At 37.7% G+C, this 16,278-nt stretch overlaps 1 protein-coding gene and 2 long non-coding RNA genes across 3 annotated transcripts; 2 read left to right on the top strand and 1 right to left on the bottom strand.

Moving 5' to 3' along the window:
* Positions 1 to 1,473: 1,473 nt before the first annotated feature.
* LOC128629257 (uncharacterized) lies at positions 1,474 to 2,823 on the top strand. Its single transcript, XR_008393588.1, has 3 exons — positions 1,474 to 2,536; positions 2,621 to 2,695; positions 2,780 to 2,823. It is a non-coding gene; the product is annotated as an uncharacterized LOC128629257 (long non-coding RNA).
* Positions 2,824 to 3,250: 427 nt separating this feature from the next.
* Positions 3,251 to 4,596, bottom strand: LOC128629256 (uncharacterized). Its single transcript, XR_008393587.1, has 3 exons — positions 3,536 to 4,596; positions 3,377 to 3,451; positions 3,251 to 3,292 (listed from the first exon to the last, which is right to left on the bottom strand). It is a non-coding gene; the product is annotated as an uncharacterized LOC128629256 (long non-coding RNA).
* Positions 4,597 to 10,184: 5,588 nt separating this feature from the next.
* Positions 10,185 to 11,961, top strand: cartl (cocaine- and amphetamine-regulated transcript-like). The gene is made up of 3 exons (XM_017458560.3): positions 10,185 to 10,425; positions 10,724 to 10,798; positions 11,461 to 11,961. Exons 1-3 carry the CDS (start codon positions 10,294 to 10,296, stop codon positions 11,566 to 11,568), a joined length of 315 nt encoding a protein of 104 aa, XP_017314049.1. The 5' UTR covers positions 10,185 to 10,293; the 3' UTR covers positions 11,569 to 11,961.
* Positions 11,962 to 16,278: the final 4,317 nt, after the last annotated feature.

The following is a 16,278-nucleotide window of genomic DNA, read 5'->3' as shown; positions in this document are numbered from 1 at the left end:
TCTGTTGGTGGAAATGCCTTGGGGTCAAAAGAAAATGGCCAGGTTGGCTTGAGTTGCCAGGAAGGATATAGTAACTCCTATGATCACTATTTAACAGTGGTGGGCAGAAAAGCATCTCAGCATGCACAAAGCATCGAACATTGAGATGGATGGGCTACAACAGCAAAAGGCCACATTAGGCTCCACTCCTGTCAGCCAAGAACAAGAATCTGAGGCTATCATGGTTACAGGCTCACAGAAACTGGACAGCAACATGGAGGCAAAATTATGAAAATGGTGTCACTGTCCAAATACTTATGGACCCGACTGTACATATACTCTATATCACTGATTTTACTTTCATTATGATACCAAATAATATAACACCAGGGGTGGAAAATATACTTTTCTACTATACTTAAGAATTATTTCTTTGCATATTTATAGTTTACTTGAGTATTATTATTATTGAAACTGAATTCTTGTACTCTTACTTACGTACCACAGTAAAATGTTTCAATATGCCAGAGTAAGCAAAGACTCATATGAAATGAGATGTCTTCTTTGCCTCCTTACACGGCAGGAACCCCATGTAATTTGAAAAAGCATGTTGAAGTTTTGTTAATTTGTTAACATTAACTGGTTATATTTAACTAGCTTGCTATATTTAACTAGCTAATGGCAAATATTGTAAACTTGCAGAGACTGAATGATATTTTCAAGCAAAATTATGTTGTTACTACAGAACAAAAATAATCTTCAAACTCTTTTTTTAAAACCTATTATGTAGGTTTTATGATATAAACTCAAGACTTACAGAGACTCACACGTCTTTCCCAAAACGTTCCTTACATCAACAGAGAGAGAAGATAGTTTGTATATATTGTAACCCTAGTTTTGACAGGTATAGGTCAAAGGTCAAAAAGATGCACATTCTAACTCTCTATATCTAGATCAAAGGTCATGATCATAAAAATATGAATAGTTATGTTAAATCTGGATCACATCCATTCGTGACCATATATGGTGCTGCCATGTGTGTTTTTCCGCCCCACACGTTGCGCACACCTGGTACATCTTTTCACATAGAATATGAAACTCTCTGTGGTAGGACATAAAAATATATATAGTTTTGTTAAATCTGGTTCACATCCAATTCGTGACCATACCTGGTACGACCATTTGTTCCCCCCCACACACACACAGACAGACACAAATTGCATAGTCATGTTTTCTCACACTCTGTGGTAGGTCATCGACCATGTGTCGTCCCCCCCCCCCCCCCCCCCCCCCCTCCCCCCCTAAACACACACACACACACACACAAAAGTTGCATAGTCATGTTTTTCCTCTTCACATAGAATATGAAGCTCTCTGTGGTAGGTCATAAGAATATATATAGTTTTGTTAAATCTGGTTCACATCCAAATCGTGACCATACCTGGTACGACCATTTGTTCCCCCGCACCCCCCCCCCCCCCACACACACACACACACACACACAGAGACAAAAGTTGCATAGTCATGATTTTCCTCTTCACATAGAATATGAAGCTCTCTGTGGTAGGTCATAAGAATATATATAGTTTTGTTAAATCTGGTTCACATCCAAATCGTGACCATACCTGGTACGGCCATGTGTATCCCACATTCAAACAAAAATATCACACACACACACCCACACACACACACACACACACACACACACAAACACACACACACACAAACACACACGTGCATGTACAGACAAACGCATGCATACGAACCTGCTTATAAAAGTCGAGCATCCCTCTAGGCTTTATAATACTCTGTACTTAGAACAACGTGTGCGATCTTACAACATGGCTGATGTTTGTCCTAACGCGCCGAAAAAAGCTCACCCTTTTTTGGGAAGAATAGAAAAAATGTTAGAACATGAAAAGATTCAATATTGGGTAATGTCAAACGAATGTACAGCCGGGTTTTTTTTCGATGCAGAAAAAGGAACCGTTTTGCTTTTCAAGTTCTCGGTCCCGGGAACACACGATCTTTTCCTTTCACGTAGAATATGAAGCACTCTGAGTTAGGCCTAGGTCAAAAGGTCAACAACGTAAAACACCCGTTCTGATGCATTCCCGAGCACAAACACACCCCCCCACACACACACACACACACACTCGAATGCATACGAACCTGTTTATAAAGTCGAGCACTTCGAAAGTTTTAACAGCGGAAAAGGTTCGACCGAATTTCCAGAGTCAGTTCTTCACTACTTCGAAAGTTTGAACATCGGCAAAGTTCAACAGAATTTCCAGACCCCATGGATTTCTCGGCAGGTAAAAATTTGTATTTTATTCAATTAATAGTTAAATATAAATTGAAATACAATGTTTATGTAATTATCCAGTAGGCAATGATATTGATATAAACTCAGAACTAATCTTTCTGAGTACAAAAATCATCATACTTATCTGGTCATTATGTAATCTGGTACGATACTTTATCTAAATTGTAAATATTCATTACATTTATATTACAGTGCAAGACCGAGTTAAGCTCATCTGTTTCTAGTGTATAGGTAATTAAAATTTGTCTCTTAGATCTATGTAGTGATCTAAATGAGAATGTTAAGTTATTAAAAGTATGTTTTACTGTTTTATAGACAGCTTGGTGATTATTTCTGATGATGAGATTCCCGAAACAACCACTCAGGACCTTTTGAATCTGAGTTCCACACGTAAGTCAAAACATAAAATTGTGAATGTTTCATGCTGTAAAAGTCCTTCATACGTGAATATAACATTGTTTGTATCATATTCAGAATTTGAGGGAAACGTGTCTAACAGTGATTACGACGGAGATATTGCAGGTGAGTTGTAGTATATTTACCTTCTATTTACACAGCACAAAAAAATAAATAAATAAATAAATAAATAAATAAATAAATAAAATAAATAAAAGATCTTTAACATGTTCTGTGACTTATAGATACGAGTGCTACAATAGAAGACCAAGAGGAAATCATCTCGGAAACCGACATTCAACAAGACATCGAACTACAACAGATCTGCGCAGTGTGGCGTGAATTCTTCGAAGCAAAGACTGATTTATTGGAAAACTTTGGACAGATTGATTATACACTTGGTCTTCTATTGTAGCACTCGTATCTATAAGTCACAGAACATGTTAAAGATCTTTTATTTATTTTATTTATTTATTTATTTATTTATTTATTTATTTATTTTTTTGTGCTGTGTAAATAGAAGGTAAATATACTACAACTCACCTGCAATATCTCCGTCGTAATCACTGTTAGACACGTTTCCCTCAAATTCTGAATATGATACAAACAATGTTATATTCACGTATGAAGGACTTTTACAGCATGAAACATTCACAATTTTATGTTTTGACTTACGTGTGGAACTCAGATTCAAAAGGTCCTGAGTGGTTGTTTCGGGAATCTCATCATCAGAAATAATCACCAAGCTGTCTATAAAACAGTAAAACATACTTTTAATAACTTAACATTCTCATTTAGATCACTACATAGATCTAAGAGACAAATTTTAATTACCTATACACTAGAAACAGATGAGCTTAACTCGGTCTTGCACTGTAATATAAATGTAATGAATATTTACAATTTAGATAAAGTATCGTACCAGATTACATAATGACCAGATAAGTATGATGATTTTTGTACTCAGAAAGATTAGTTCTGAGTTTATATCAATATCATTGCCTACTGGATAATTACATAAACATTGTATTTCAATTTATATTTAACTATTAATTGAATAAAATACAAATTTTTACCTGCCGAGAAATCCATGGGGTCTGGAAATTCTGTTGAACTTTGCCGATGTTCAAACTTTCGAAGTAGTGAAGAACTGACTCTGGAAATTCGGTCGAACCTTTTCCGCTGTTAAAACTTTCGAAGTGCTCGACTTTATAAACAGGTTCGTATGCATTCGAGTGTGTGTGTGTGTGTGTGTGGGGGGGTGTGTTTGTGCTCGGGAATGCATCAGAACGGGTGTTTTACGTTGTTGACCTTTTGACCTAGGCCTAACTCAGAGTGCTTCATATTCTACGTGAAAGGAAAAGATCGTGTGTTCCCGGGACCGAGAACTTGAAAAGCAAAACGGTTCCTTTTTCTGCATCGAAAAAAAACCCGGCTGTACATTCGTTTGACATTACCCAATATTGAATCTTTTCATGTTCTAACATTTTTTCTATTCTTCCCAAAAAAGGGTGAGCTTTTTTCGGCGCGTTAGGACAAACATCAGCCATGTTGTAAGATCGCACACGTTGTTCTAAGTACAGAGTATTATAAAGCCTAGAGGGATGCTCGACTTTTATAAGCAGGTTCGTATGCATGCGTTTGTCTGTACATGCACGTGTGTGTTTGTGTGTGTGTGTGTTTGTGTGTGTGTGTGTGTGTGTGTGTGTGGGTGTGTGTGTGTGATATTTTTGTTTGAATGTGGGATACACATGGCCGTACCAGGTATGGTCACGATTTGGATGTGAACCAGATTTAACAAAACTATATATATTCTTATGACCTACCACAGAGAGCTTCATATTCTATGTGAAGAGGAAAATCATGACTATGCAACTTTTGTCTCTGTGTGTGTGTGTGTGTGTGGGGGGGGGGGGGGGGGGGGTGCGGGGGAACAAATGGTCGTACCAGGTATGGTCACGATTTGGATGTGAACCAGATTTAACAAAACTATATATATTCTTATGACCTACCACAGAGAGCTTCATATTCTATGTGAAGAGGAAAAACATGACTATGCAACTTTTGTGTGTGTGTGTGTGTGTGTTTAGGGGGGGAGGGGGGGGGGGGGGGGAGGGGGGGGGGGACACATGGTCGATGACCTACCACAGAGTGTGAGAAAACATGACTATGCAATTTGTGTCTGTCTGTGTGTGTGTGGGGGGGAACAAATGGTCGTACCAGGTATGGTCACGAATTGGATGTGAACCAGATTTAACAAAACTATATATATTTTTATGTCCTACCACAGAGAGTTTCATATTCTATGTGAAAAGATGTACCAGGTGTGCGCAACGTGTGGGGCGGAAAAACACACATGGCAGCACCATATATGGTCACGAATGGATGTGATCCAGATTTAACATAACTATTCATATTTTTATGATCATGACCTTTGATCTAGATATAGAGAGTTAGAATGTGCATCTTTTTGACCTTTGACCTATACCTGTCAAAACTAGGGTTACAATATATACAAACTATCTTCTCTCTATCAACCAACCTGCATGTTTTTGTGAGGAGGAAGAAAACTACAGGAAACCTATGCAGACACTGCAAGAACATGCAGAAGTCCACACAGACAATAACCCAAGGATAGAACCTGGGACCCTGGAGCAGTGAGGAGGCAATACTACTAGGGATGCACCGAATGTTCGGCAACCGAAATTATTCGGTCGAACACCGAAAGGGCTTTTGTTTGCTATTTTCGGCCGAATAATTTCGGTTGCCGAACATTCGGTGCATCCCTAGTAGTATTGCCTCCTCACTGCTCCAGGGTCCCAGGTTCTATCCTGGGGTTATTGTCTGTGTGGACTTCTGCATGTTCTTGCAGTGAAAAGGCCGAATAAATTAGGCCGAATAAATTTGACCGAAAAATGACGTATTTGATGACGCGACCAAATAGCCTAGCAACCAGAATGAGACGCGAAAATGTCACGACCTCGATTAGGGGGCACGCGCGTGCACGAGCTACGTGCTCTTCGGATGTTTACTGTGGACACGTGTTGTTTTGTTTCTGTTCCGGAGTATTCTGTCACGTCGCGCGACATAAGGGAGTAGAGTACGGAAGCAGGTAAAGACGTATTTATTTAAGGGCAGGCAGATAAATCCAAATTGTAATCCAAAAAATGTAGTCAAGACAAGCAAAGGGTCAGACGATCGGCAAACAGGCATAAACGGGGCAAAGCAGGACTCAAAGTCTAGGTCACAGAAAACAGGGTCAAAACACAACAAGAAACATGAACTAGTACTATGGACTGGGAGCGGAAAAACCAGCAGGGACTGAATGAACTAATCTATAGTTTAAACTAACTAAAACTAACTAAACATTAACAGCGTATCTAACTCTACTATATCTCCTCTAATACTCCGCGAGGTGTACAGGGAGGCGAGCGGTATATATCCCCAATATAATCAGCCATATAGAACCCAATAGAACCATTTCTGCACTCCTGTCAATGCACTTTTTAATGCACTTTTTTCTTGTAGGCTTCAGAGTGTTCCATTCTTTCAGCAGTCAGTTATAGAACTAACATAGGCTATTCAAGGGGCTCAAAGATGACCACATCAAAATATTTTTATTTTACTCATTTATTTATTTAAAGTTATATTGTGCCTTTTGGTAGCCTATGCCTGGTGGAATGAAAAAAAATGTTCAGTGTTAAATAAATATTTTGGAATGGTAGATTTTGTAATTGATTTTTTTCTTTGAAAAGCAAGACAAAATAGTAAAAAGCACATTTTGACTATTTCATTTATGCAACGGTGAAAAAAATGGCAAAATAAATGGAAAAAACGCGAAAAAACGTGTTCGGTATTTGGCCTTCGGCTTTCGGCCAAGTTTTTCATTATATTCAGTTTTGGCTTCGGCCAAGAATTTTCATTTCGGTGCATCCCTAAATACTACGCAATGTTGCCCCCCAAATGCCTACAGTAGATCAATAGTATTACTGCACTTGGAAAAAATGCAGTGAATGAAAATGCAGAGAATGACAATGTGTCAATTTCACCTGATTCAAGACATACGAAGCCCTTATGCTGTGGGTTAAAAGTTGTCCTGGGCCACATCTGAATTGTGGATGAAATTGGTGTTCAAGACAACTTTATGTCTTCAGTTTTGTTTTGTTTTGTTTTGTTTTTTTTAGAGTAAAGGAACTACGTGTCTCCTTTTAGAGTAAAGGTCCACTTAGTATGCCAAAGAAAAAGTGCAGGATGTGATACAAGAAGGTTCTTAGACAGGTCAGAGAAATGATTATTCTGAATATGTCATAGTTTTGCAATTCACCCTACCATTAGCGTAAACACATTATAACAGAATCAAACAATGATTGCAAGGCAAGTACTGGAAGGGAGAAAAAGGAAAATATAGGAAAGAATGGGGTGGTGTACTGAATAGAAAGATTGTACATATATATGCAAAATAATTCTGGGGTATAATTTCACTGTGCATGAATATCAGTTATTCAGAAAGACAGCTTTATGATCATCTGACCTTTTCCTTATAAGAAGGTAGGCCTCATACTAAACCATGTATTCATCGAAGGAGCAGACATTCATCTTCAATCATGTATGATTATTTCTTCTCAACAGTAAAGCTGTATGTATCATTTCAGCACTGGGCCATTGCAGAGTATTGCAGATTGCAGAAGGGTTGCTTTGTACACATAACTGGACTTTGAATGGAATAATGAATGTGAGAATTTTCTCAACATTGGTATGGATCTTTTTTTTTAAGTCTGTATTTTGTGGCATCTCCACAACGTGTGCCAAATGCATCTGTTGCGCTTCCATAGGGAAGTTTTGTGATGATGAAAAGGGTTGCATCATACTACATATGATTGTTCTTCATTTGTGAGCTTGGCAGTGGCAATGTGAATATGATGAAGAGAAACAGAAAGCGCAGTGTCAAACCAGCCATGGGTATGTATGCTAAGTCACCTGTATGCTAAGTGGTGAAGACAACATGCAACGTGGTATGATTAAATTTTAGTATGGGCAGGCTCCCTTGATTTACAGGTTTTTGCAGTTTTCTAAGGCTAAATCTGTGGTGTTTACCATTCCAGAGGAAGTTGTTTACGTCGCAGATGAACAATCTAGAGCAGTTAATTCTACTACCAACATGGATTTGGGACGTCAGAGGAAACTGTAGTACCAAGAAGAAACTCACACTCCACCGTGATACACCTTCAGTTACTAAGTCTGGGGTATTTAACAATTCCAGACGAAGCTGTTTGCATAGCTAATCAAAAAATATTGAGAACTTTTAGTAAATAATTATTTGTCAATTTAAGATGTGTTATTGTGGAGTGCGGATTTCCTCCTGGTACTAAAGTTTCCTCCGACCTCCTAAGTGTTCTTGTCTTGTGCCTAGTGTTCCTGTAATAGTCTCTTAAACCACATCACACACAGCATCCCCGACGAAGATAAAGTGCTTACTGACATTAGTGCTTACTGACATAAAATTATATAGTGCTTATGTCATTTTAAGGACATTGGTCTTTCCCCACAGATAGAGGTGTACGCTAGGACCTCAGCACAATCAGATGATTTTGAATTTTAAAGCTGAAATATATATAACTGTCATGTTCACTCCATCTAAAGCAAATAATGAACTACCGGACTTATCACCTGACAGGTCACATGCCCTGTTACCTCTCACTCCCTGCTGGTAAATACAGAAAGTACACACCACAAACCTGTTCATTGTAAACTGAAGTATCTCTCCTAGCCAATCACTAGTGACAGTACCAAACCTACACTACCCAGTTTAACTATATGCTGCTTTTGACCCTGTTCATTTAATTCAGAGATTCTCAAACTTCTTGTAGCCAGAGACCCCTTTAACTGTAAAATAAAATTCACTAACCCTCTCCATAACAGAAAACTAGCTATTCAAATATTAGGCTTACTAAATAAATGTGCGCGATAAAATTTGGGCTTTTTAATGCAGACATAGTGCATTTTATTCCTGAAATTTCAGTTGACAGAACGCATTAGGTCCAAGGTGCCATTACTTGTTTTTGAGTAGCTGAGGTTTGGATTAAACCCATTCAATAGGAACTACAGGAACTCAATAATATAATAACTGTAAGAATGGTGTGTTGTGATTTACAGCACTGTAAAAAAAAATGATATATTTCTAAAATCAGGGACACGCTTGCTATTCTCCCCATACCCTGAAAGCTGGTATAGTTCATTTGAGTTTGCCAAACATATTTTAGTCATTTTGTTGACTGCCTGGACCAATGCCTGTATATGACTTCAACTCTGTCTTTGTCTGATTTGTCATTTGTATCAGTTAAGTTGCAATTGCACCCAAATCCATGTGTGTGACTGACTATTACTTATTTTTGGCTGAACTGCCAGGTAGTTCAGTTGATACTTAATTCTAAGAGTTTAAAAAAACTGATTGATGAAATTACATAAAACTTGTGGGAATTATTAGGCTGAGAAAGCACATATATAGCAGTATATATTGTTGATGGAGTTTCCTATTTTCACCGATGTCGGGTGTGGAGGCTGTGCCTGATGGGAGATTTGTAATAGTATGTTTAGGGTAATTGGAGCTTCCAAAAAAGTTTGTCTGCTCTATTGGAAAACTGGGGGACCAAGACGGAAAAGGAACATACGTATCTCTTGCCTGACTGATTCTTTCTACTCTTAATATCTAGTTGTGAAAAAACACCAGTGATGCTTTATGAGTTGAGGTGGTAATACTTGAAAAAGGTCCCCTTTTTATCAACACAAGTCAATCATAGACATGTAATATATATAGAATAGGCACTTAGTGCTCTCCTCCAAGCATGTTTGGCGATGTGTGACGTTGCATGAGCAGCAGGTTGAAATGATGGGTTGGCTTAATTCATGTTTAACAGGAAGCACGTGTTGGCCTTAACCCTCTCAAATTGTTATGCGATAACTAGAATGTTCTATGACTAAACTGTGAGAAAATTGCGAGAAACATGCAAAACTTCACATAGTCTGTAACCTGAGTTTAGGCAGCTGTCAAGAATAATTTTTTTTAATCATATATTATTTGTTTCCTCCTTAGAAACTAACACATAATATAGTACAAAATACTCAGTTATAACTGAGTATTATGAAGAATTTTAAACTGAGGGGGAAAAAAAGTTATTCTAAATTGAAATCCTCTATGCACAATATTCATGTCACAACAATTGTTGTGATGCCATGTTTTATTCAACTCCAGAGTCATGTAAGGTTTTTCACACAGTAGTTACTGTTGTCATTTTGTTGCTATTTTGTAAAAACTGTTTTAGTAGGGCCGATGTCGTCCCCTACAGATCTGTGACTTATAGCGAGTGTTGCACGGGGGATGGGGGGATGGGGGGACGGACGGACGGAACGACGACGACAGTTTTACTTATTAAAAACCATTAAACAAACCTGATGGGTGGGACATATGGGTTTATTGCCCAGCCTAGAGGGCAGGACATAGCTGGTTATAAAGCTAGCTTTGATAAGAGTGAAACTGCTGTCCAGGCTCCTCACTCGTCAGTCCTACTGTGTGATCGAGACACTGTCTCAGGACCATGGAGAGCTCAGGGATTGTGATCGGAGTGCTGCTCATCACTCTGTCTTTCATCATGTGCAACGGACAACATTTACCTGAGATATCTGCAGAGGATTTGCAGAACTCTGATATAAACCCTGACAAGGAGATGGTATGTACAAGTCATTTTAATTTATTCAGAAGCTTATAAATTCATTTTCAGGATCATGAATGTAGTAGTTTATAGATACAGTAGTCTGGCTCTTATAAATACTGATTAATTAGCATGACGTGTTACTCATTCGCACAAATCTGAAGAGATTAGAAAATACTCATACTAATTAGTGACTGATGCTTTTTTTGTTTACTTGGGCCCTGCTCATTTACAGGATATAATACACTGCATGTTATTATTTACAGTAGATGTATGCACCGAACAGGGAAAATAAATAAGTTTCTCATCTGCACAGGTTGAAGTGTTGGCGGAACTTCTGTCAAAGGTTCAGAACAGATTTCCATCAACGGAGAAACGCGCCATTCCAGCGGCAAGTTCTTCTTCCCTTTCTCCTTCCTCTTCTTATAATCCCCACTTAAGTGCAATACGGTTGATCAGATAACTTGTCAGATATGCTCTTCTAGAATAGACACTCAGCATGAATGTAGGAAGAAATACATGATTTACTACTATTTTATTTTTCAATACTTAGGATTTCACATAGATTCGGAATATGTCACAACAAAAGCAAAATGTAAAATGTATACTCTCAGACTGACCATTATTCTTAAACATGTGGCTGTAAATTACCTAAATGTGGCTCTAAATTATTATTCTTAAATATGTGGCTTTAAATTCTTGTTGTACTCCAAAAAAAAAATGATGTTTTACCAAATCCGGGAATGTTATCTATAGCACAAGGAGATTGCCTAGACCGTTTTGATACTCTGACAAGAGGTCTTATATTTTCCCAATTTCTGTTAAATTCTTTACATTTAATCTGTCTTGCATGTAATGTATTCTTCTATAACAATATAGATATATTTTTATTATTTGCTTTTACTTAGATAATCAAAATAATGTATGTCATTTCTTTGCGTTGTGAACACAATAAATAAGGATGCTTGTAAAATTTCTTTTGTGTCGATTTTAAAGTGATCATTTTCAAGGATGATATGTGAGAGTGGTAATAAAGAATTCTTTTTTTCTCAGTGTGCAGTCGGCTCCCGCTGTGCGATGAGGTTTGGTCCCCGCTTTGGGCAGCTGTGTGAATGTGGTCGAGGCTACCACTGCAACTCATACCTGCTAAAGTGCATCTGAGAAACCCGGAGGAGAGCTGTCTTAATCTCTCAGCTCGACATTTTCACAAACACGATCACTTACGGAGACATGGAAATGCATATCTTTTAGAATAAAGCAATTAGTCAACGTGTATATGTCTATAAGGATTTTAGCCTCATTGAGCGAGTATTCTGAGCTTTAATATTTTCGGTAAATATTTCTGTTTCTTAACACTTTATTGAGCCATGATAAAAGTATATCTAAGCAGCAAAAAATTTCTTCAAGAATGTAGAATGCATGTGTGTTTTAATGTTTCAGTAGTGCAGCTATGTTGTTTTGAGTGTTACAGTACAATCTTACTCCATTCATAGTATGTAATGACCCATACAATGTATTATTTTACACAATAAACCTATGCTCTCATTTAACAAGCTTTGAAATTTCTGCAACAATTTTTAATGCATTCCTGTGTCTTTCTTTTGATCTGTTCATGGTGTTTTTTGGAACAGTCATTCCCACTGGCTCTGTAGAGGGATGTGTTGTTCTACCAGCTGGTTTTTAATGTTGGTTTTCAATTATTAATGCATGGAAAAACCTATTATTCCCTTATAGTCACTATTGACAACTGCTGAACCAGCATTCATCTGCCTCAGGACACATTTTGAGTGCATAGTAAACAAAGATACTGCCGTTTATAGTGTAGTGCAGGTAAAAGAAAATGTTTAGGTGCCAAAGATGAGCATGCCAAGAGTCAATCATTAAATGGTCGAGTGGATTTCAATAGGAACTAGTTTGATCTGTTGCCTGTGGTGTGCTGAAACATATTGATGAATAGTAATTGATGTAGCCAGTTACGCAGCTGCTCTTCGAATCTTAAAAAAATAACCTTTCAGAATGGACAGTTCAACATTACCCATTGCGGACCATTGAGATACAGGTACATATGCTGTAGGCAAAAGTGTAGCAAATCTTCAGAAGTCAATAAACATCTAAATGAATTTATTTCATTTGTCTTCAGTGAGCAATAAAAAAAAATACGAATCGATACAGTACTCAATTGTTCTAGCTGAACCCAATAGTGATGCATGTTGGACATTAAGGTTTATGGGGTCCCCCCCCACACTTCATTAATGTTTATCATCGGGAAGCCCAAGGACGTGGATATAAAGTGTATAATTGTACACACTCTCACCATTTACCAATTACTAAGATCAGCAATGTTAATGAGGAAACAAGCAATCTGCACCAAATTAAACCATAAATCTCACCATAACCGCTTCTTGAATGAAGAGATTCATATAAACTGGGTTAAAGCCAGCTGATGTGATATTTAAGAGCAAGAGGAGTATGAGTGAATTCTTTGGGCCCTAACAAACTTTCACATGTCTCAAGATGCTAAGCCCAGAGGATCCAGAGCCTCCTGCATTATCTTACTAACGGAGACAAGAGGAGCTTTGTGTACTATTAAATGCCATGATGAAGTGTTTCTCTCTCTCTCTCTCTCTCTCTCTCTCTCTCTTGCTCTCTCTCTTGCCCGCTCTCTCACCTGCTCTCTGTCTCATGACAGCCCAAATGTTAACAGTATTTAGTACCAGAAAGTAGTTTACTTTCTCACTATGTTTAGCACAGATTCGATAGAAGAATCTAATTACCAAAGCTGCTCTGTTCCAAACTTTAAAATGAAATTGAGGCATTAAAGCACTAGAGTGATGCTTTGATTTTACACATGCAATTGATGTTAAGAAGCAAATCTACTCTAGGTTTAAAAGTAGTTTAAATGAACTTGTGTATATATAGAGTTATGTGAAAAAAATAAGTACACCCAATGGAAATTGTTGGCTTTTTTGACATATTGTACAAGCAAACATTTGAGCATTTTGAAACTATTAAAAAAGATGATATACTTGAACAAAACTACATGGAAAAATGTCTTTTTCAATCATTACTCAACAGAAATATCAATAGATGTGATAATCTTCTGTGGAGAAAGTAAGTACACACGTCAGAAGCTAGTATATGCCCCCTTTAGCAGAAATAACTTCTTGTAGGTGTTTTGCATAATTGTCCACCAGGTTTGCTGGAATTTCTTATCACGCGTCCATGCAATATTCTCTCAGTTGTGAGATTCTGGCATGTTTTCTGGCATGTTCTGCCCGTTTCAAATCCCTCCACAACATTTCAATGGGATTCAAATCCAGACTTTGACTAGGCCATTCCATAACCCTCCATTTCTTCTTTTTGAGCCATTCCTTGGTGGTTTTGCTAGTGTGCTCAGGATCATAATCCTATTTAAAGGTCCACTTTCAGTTCAACTTCAACTTTTGGGCAGATGGCCTCATATTATCTTCAAGCACTCTTTGATATGATGCAGAAATCATAGTTACATCAATGAATGCAAGCTGTCCAGTCCCTGAGGCAGTGACACAACCCCAAACCATAACATTTCCACCACCTTGCTTCACAGTTGGTATGAGGTGCTTCTTTTGAAAAGCTGTCTTTGGTCTGCGCCAAACATGTCTGCTGTTACTGTGGCCAAACAACTCTATCTTTGATTCATCTGTCCAGAGCTCATTATTCCAAAAGGCCTGGTCATTGTCTATATGCTCATTGGCAAACTGTAGTCTTGCTCTAATCTTCTATTTTGGACAGCAATGGCTTTTTCCTGGCACACCTCCCATGCAGGTCAAATTTTCTGATTATAGTAACATGCACTTTGATGCCAACAGTTGCAAGACTTACTAGCAGATCATGTGATGAAATGTGGGGTTCTTGGAGACTTCTTTCTGCATCAGACCATCTCCTCTTGGGCTGAATTTGCTGGGACGGTCATTTGAAATCTATGCCACTTGTAGATTATTTTCCTCACAGTGCAATGATGTATTTCAAATCATTTTGAGATCTTTTTAAATCCCTTGCCAGGCCTTACAGAACTCTTTAGAACTTGGCATGATGACACCACACACCTCAATAGCAAAGGGAACATCAGACACTAGATATGAGTGGGGTGTAAATAAGACAGGTTCTACCTGCACTCCCTAAGCAGGTTCTAATCACTGGCTCCCAATCCTGAATACCTGAGTCAAATATTATAGATTTGAAGGTGTGATAAATGTAGGTGTACTTACTTTTGCTATGTGACTGATCTGTTTTTTTGTTCATTTAAATTGTGAAAATTACTACAAAATGTCAATTTTATGTATCACCTTTAAAAAAGAGGATCAAATGTTTGCTTGTTCAAATTTCCATGGGTTCATTCACATGACTGTATATATATATATACACTAGTAGCTGTGTGCACCCTCTCATGACATAATGCTAATAGGGGGTTTAATTATTCCCATGAGAGACCCTTTTGTATAATTTATACAGGGTTTAAATTATACAGACAATCTGACCTTAGTGAATTCACAATCAGGAAGTGCCTATCTGCACTACAGTGTCATTATAAAAAAAAAAAAATTAACTTGATATGTTATTTTTGGAAAGTTTTCATTTATTAAAGGTTTGTGTGAGTAAAACTGTGCAAACGTGACAACTGCGGGGAAAAAAAACATGCAAGTTTCTTTTCTAAGAGGGTCTTTGGAGAATTACATCTTTCAAATGAACAAAATAATAAGAATAAGAATTTGCCGCAAATGAATATGTAATTTGGAGCGTTTCTACCCAAAATGGCAAAATACAGGGCAGTGTCTATGGAAAAAGGACCATGTACTATACTGTAGAATCTTACTGCAGAGTAAAAATGATTTAATTACATTAGCTAAAGATGCACAGTTATGTCTATACCCTTTGGTTTTATGTTCATATGGCCTAGGATTTTGAACAGTTTTTCAAAACATCTCACTGTCTATAATTACACAAGGATGTGACAGATGTGACAGAATGATTATCATATGCATAAAATATACTTTAATATTGTTTTGTGGCACAATAGAAAATTCTTCACCCTATAGTCAGGAGAATGTGAGTTGAAATCTTGATGATGCCACAGTCATCTGTGGCTGGGAGCAAAATTGGTCATTCTGTCTGGGTAGGACTGATGGCATTGTCTCACTCCCCTGTCAATCACAGTGACACTAGCCAGTCATAGGCATCTGTAAGCTCATGTATGCGGAAGAGGGTAGATGGCACTTTATCTGTGAATGTGCCCTGTGATGCAACATGAGCAGCAATTGATGCTGTTCATTGACCTGGAGGAAACCCAACCCCCAAGCACAGGAAAAACATGCAAGCTCCGCACACATGCGACAGAGGTGGGATTTGAACCCCGATTATGTCATAACTTAATCTAAGAAGGAACATCACCAGAACATTCTGAATTTATTCAGGTTCTGAAAAGCACCACAACATTAAAAAAAAAAAGTTTCTCTAACATCCTAAAAACACATTTCATATTAATGATTTACTTCACAATGTAATTGTTTGAATTGTTGTACCTTACCGCATATTTGTTTTATGAATAAGTTATATGAGAACTTACGACCTGCAGACAGTGAGAAGTGCAGACCACAAGCCTCCTGTTGGAAAGCTTTTAATCTCATTTGAAAAACACCAAAGTCGCGAATCAGCCACAGGTCACCTATTAAACAACTGCAACCTTTCAGTTTGGGATACATTTACTAACTGTTACAAAACCTCCAGAAAGCAACTGAAACCTGTCATTTCTTCAGTTTAATCTAAAACCCCTAAAAGCAGATATGTGTTAAATGTCCACTCATACAATTCATCAACTGACATCAGCTGACTGAA

This window comes from Ictalurus punctatus, chromosome 27 (genome assembly GCF_001660625.3).
Source record: "Ictalurus punctatus breed USDA103 chromosome 27, Coco_2.0, whole genome shotgun sequence".
Lineage (NCBI taxonomy): Eukaryota > Metazoa > Chordata > Actinopteri > Siluriformes > Ictaluridae > Ictalurus > Ictalurus punctatus.
This window is presented reverse-complemented; position numbering and strand designations above follow the sequence as displayed.

Bases quoted from the DNA above. Each gene is read 5' to 3' on its own strand.
- cartl (XM_017458560.3), top strand. From the start codon at position 10,294: ATGGAGAGCTCAGGGATTGTGATCGGAGTGCTGCTCATCACTCTGTCT. The intron at 10,426-10,723 runs GTATGTACAAGT...TCATCTGCACAG, and splicing joins TAAACCCTGACAAGGAGATG to GTTGAAGTGTTGGCGGAACT. The intron at 10,799-11,460 runs GCAAGTTCTTCT...TTTTTTTCTCAG, and splicing joins AGAAACGCGCCATTCCAGCG to TGTGCAGTCGGCTCCCGCTG.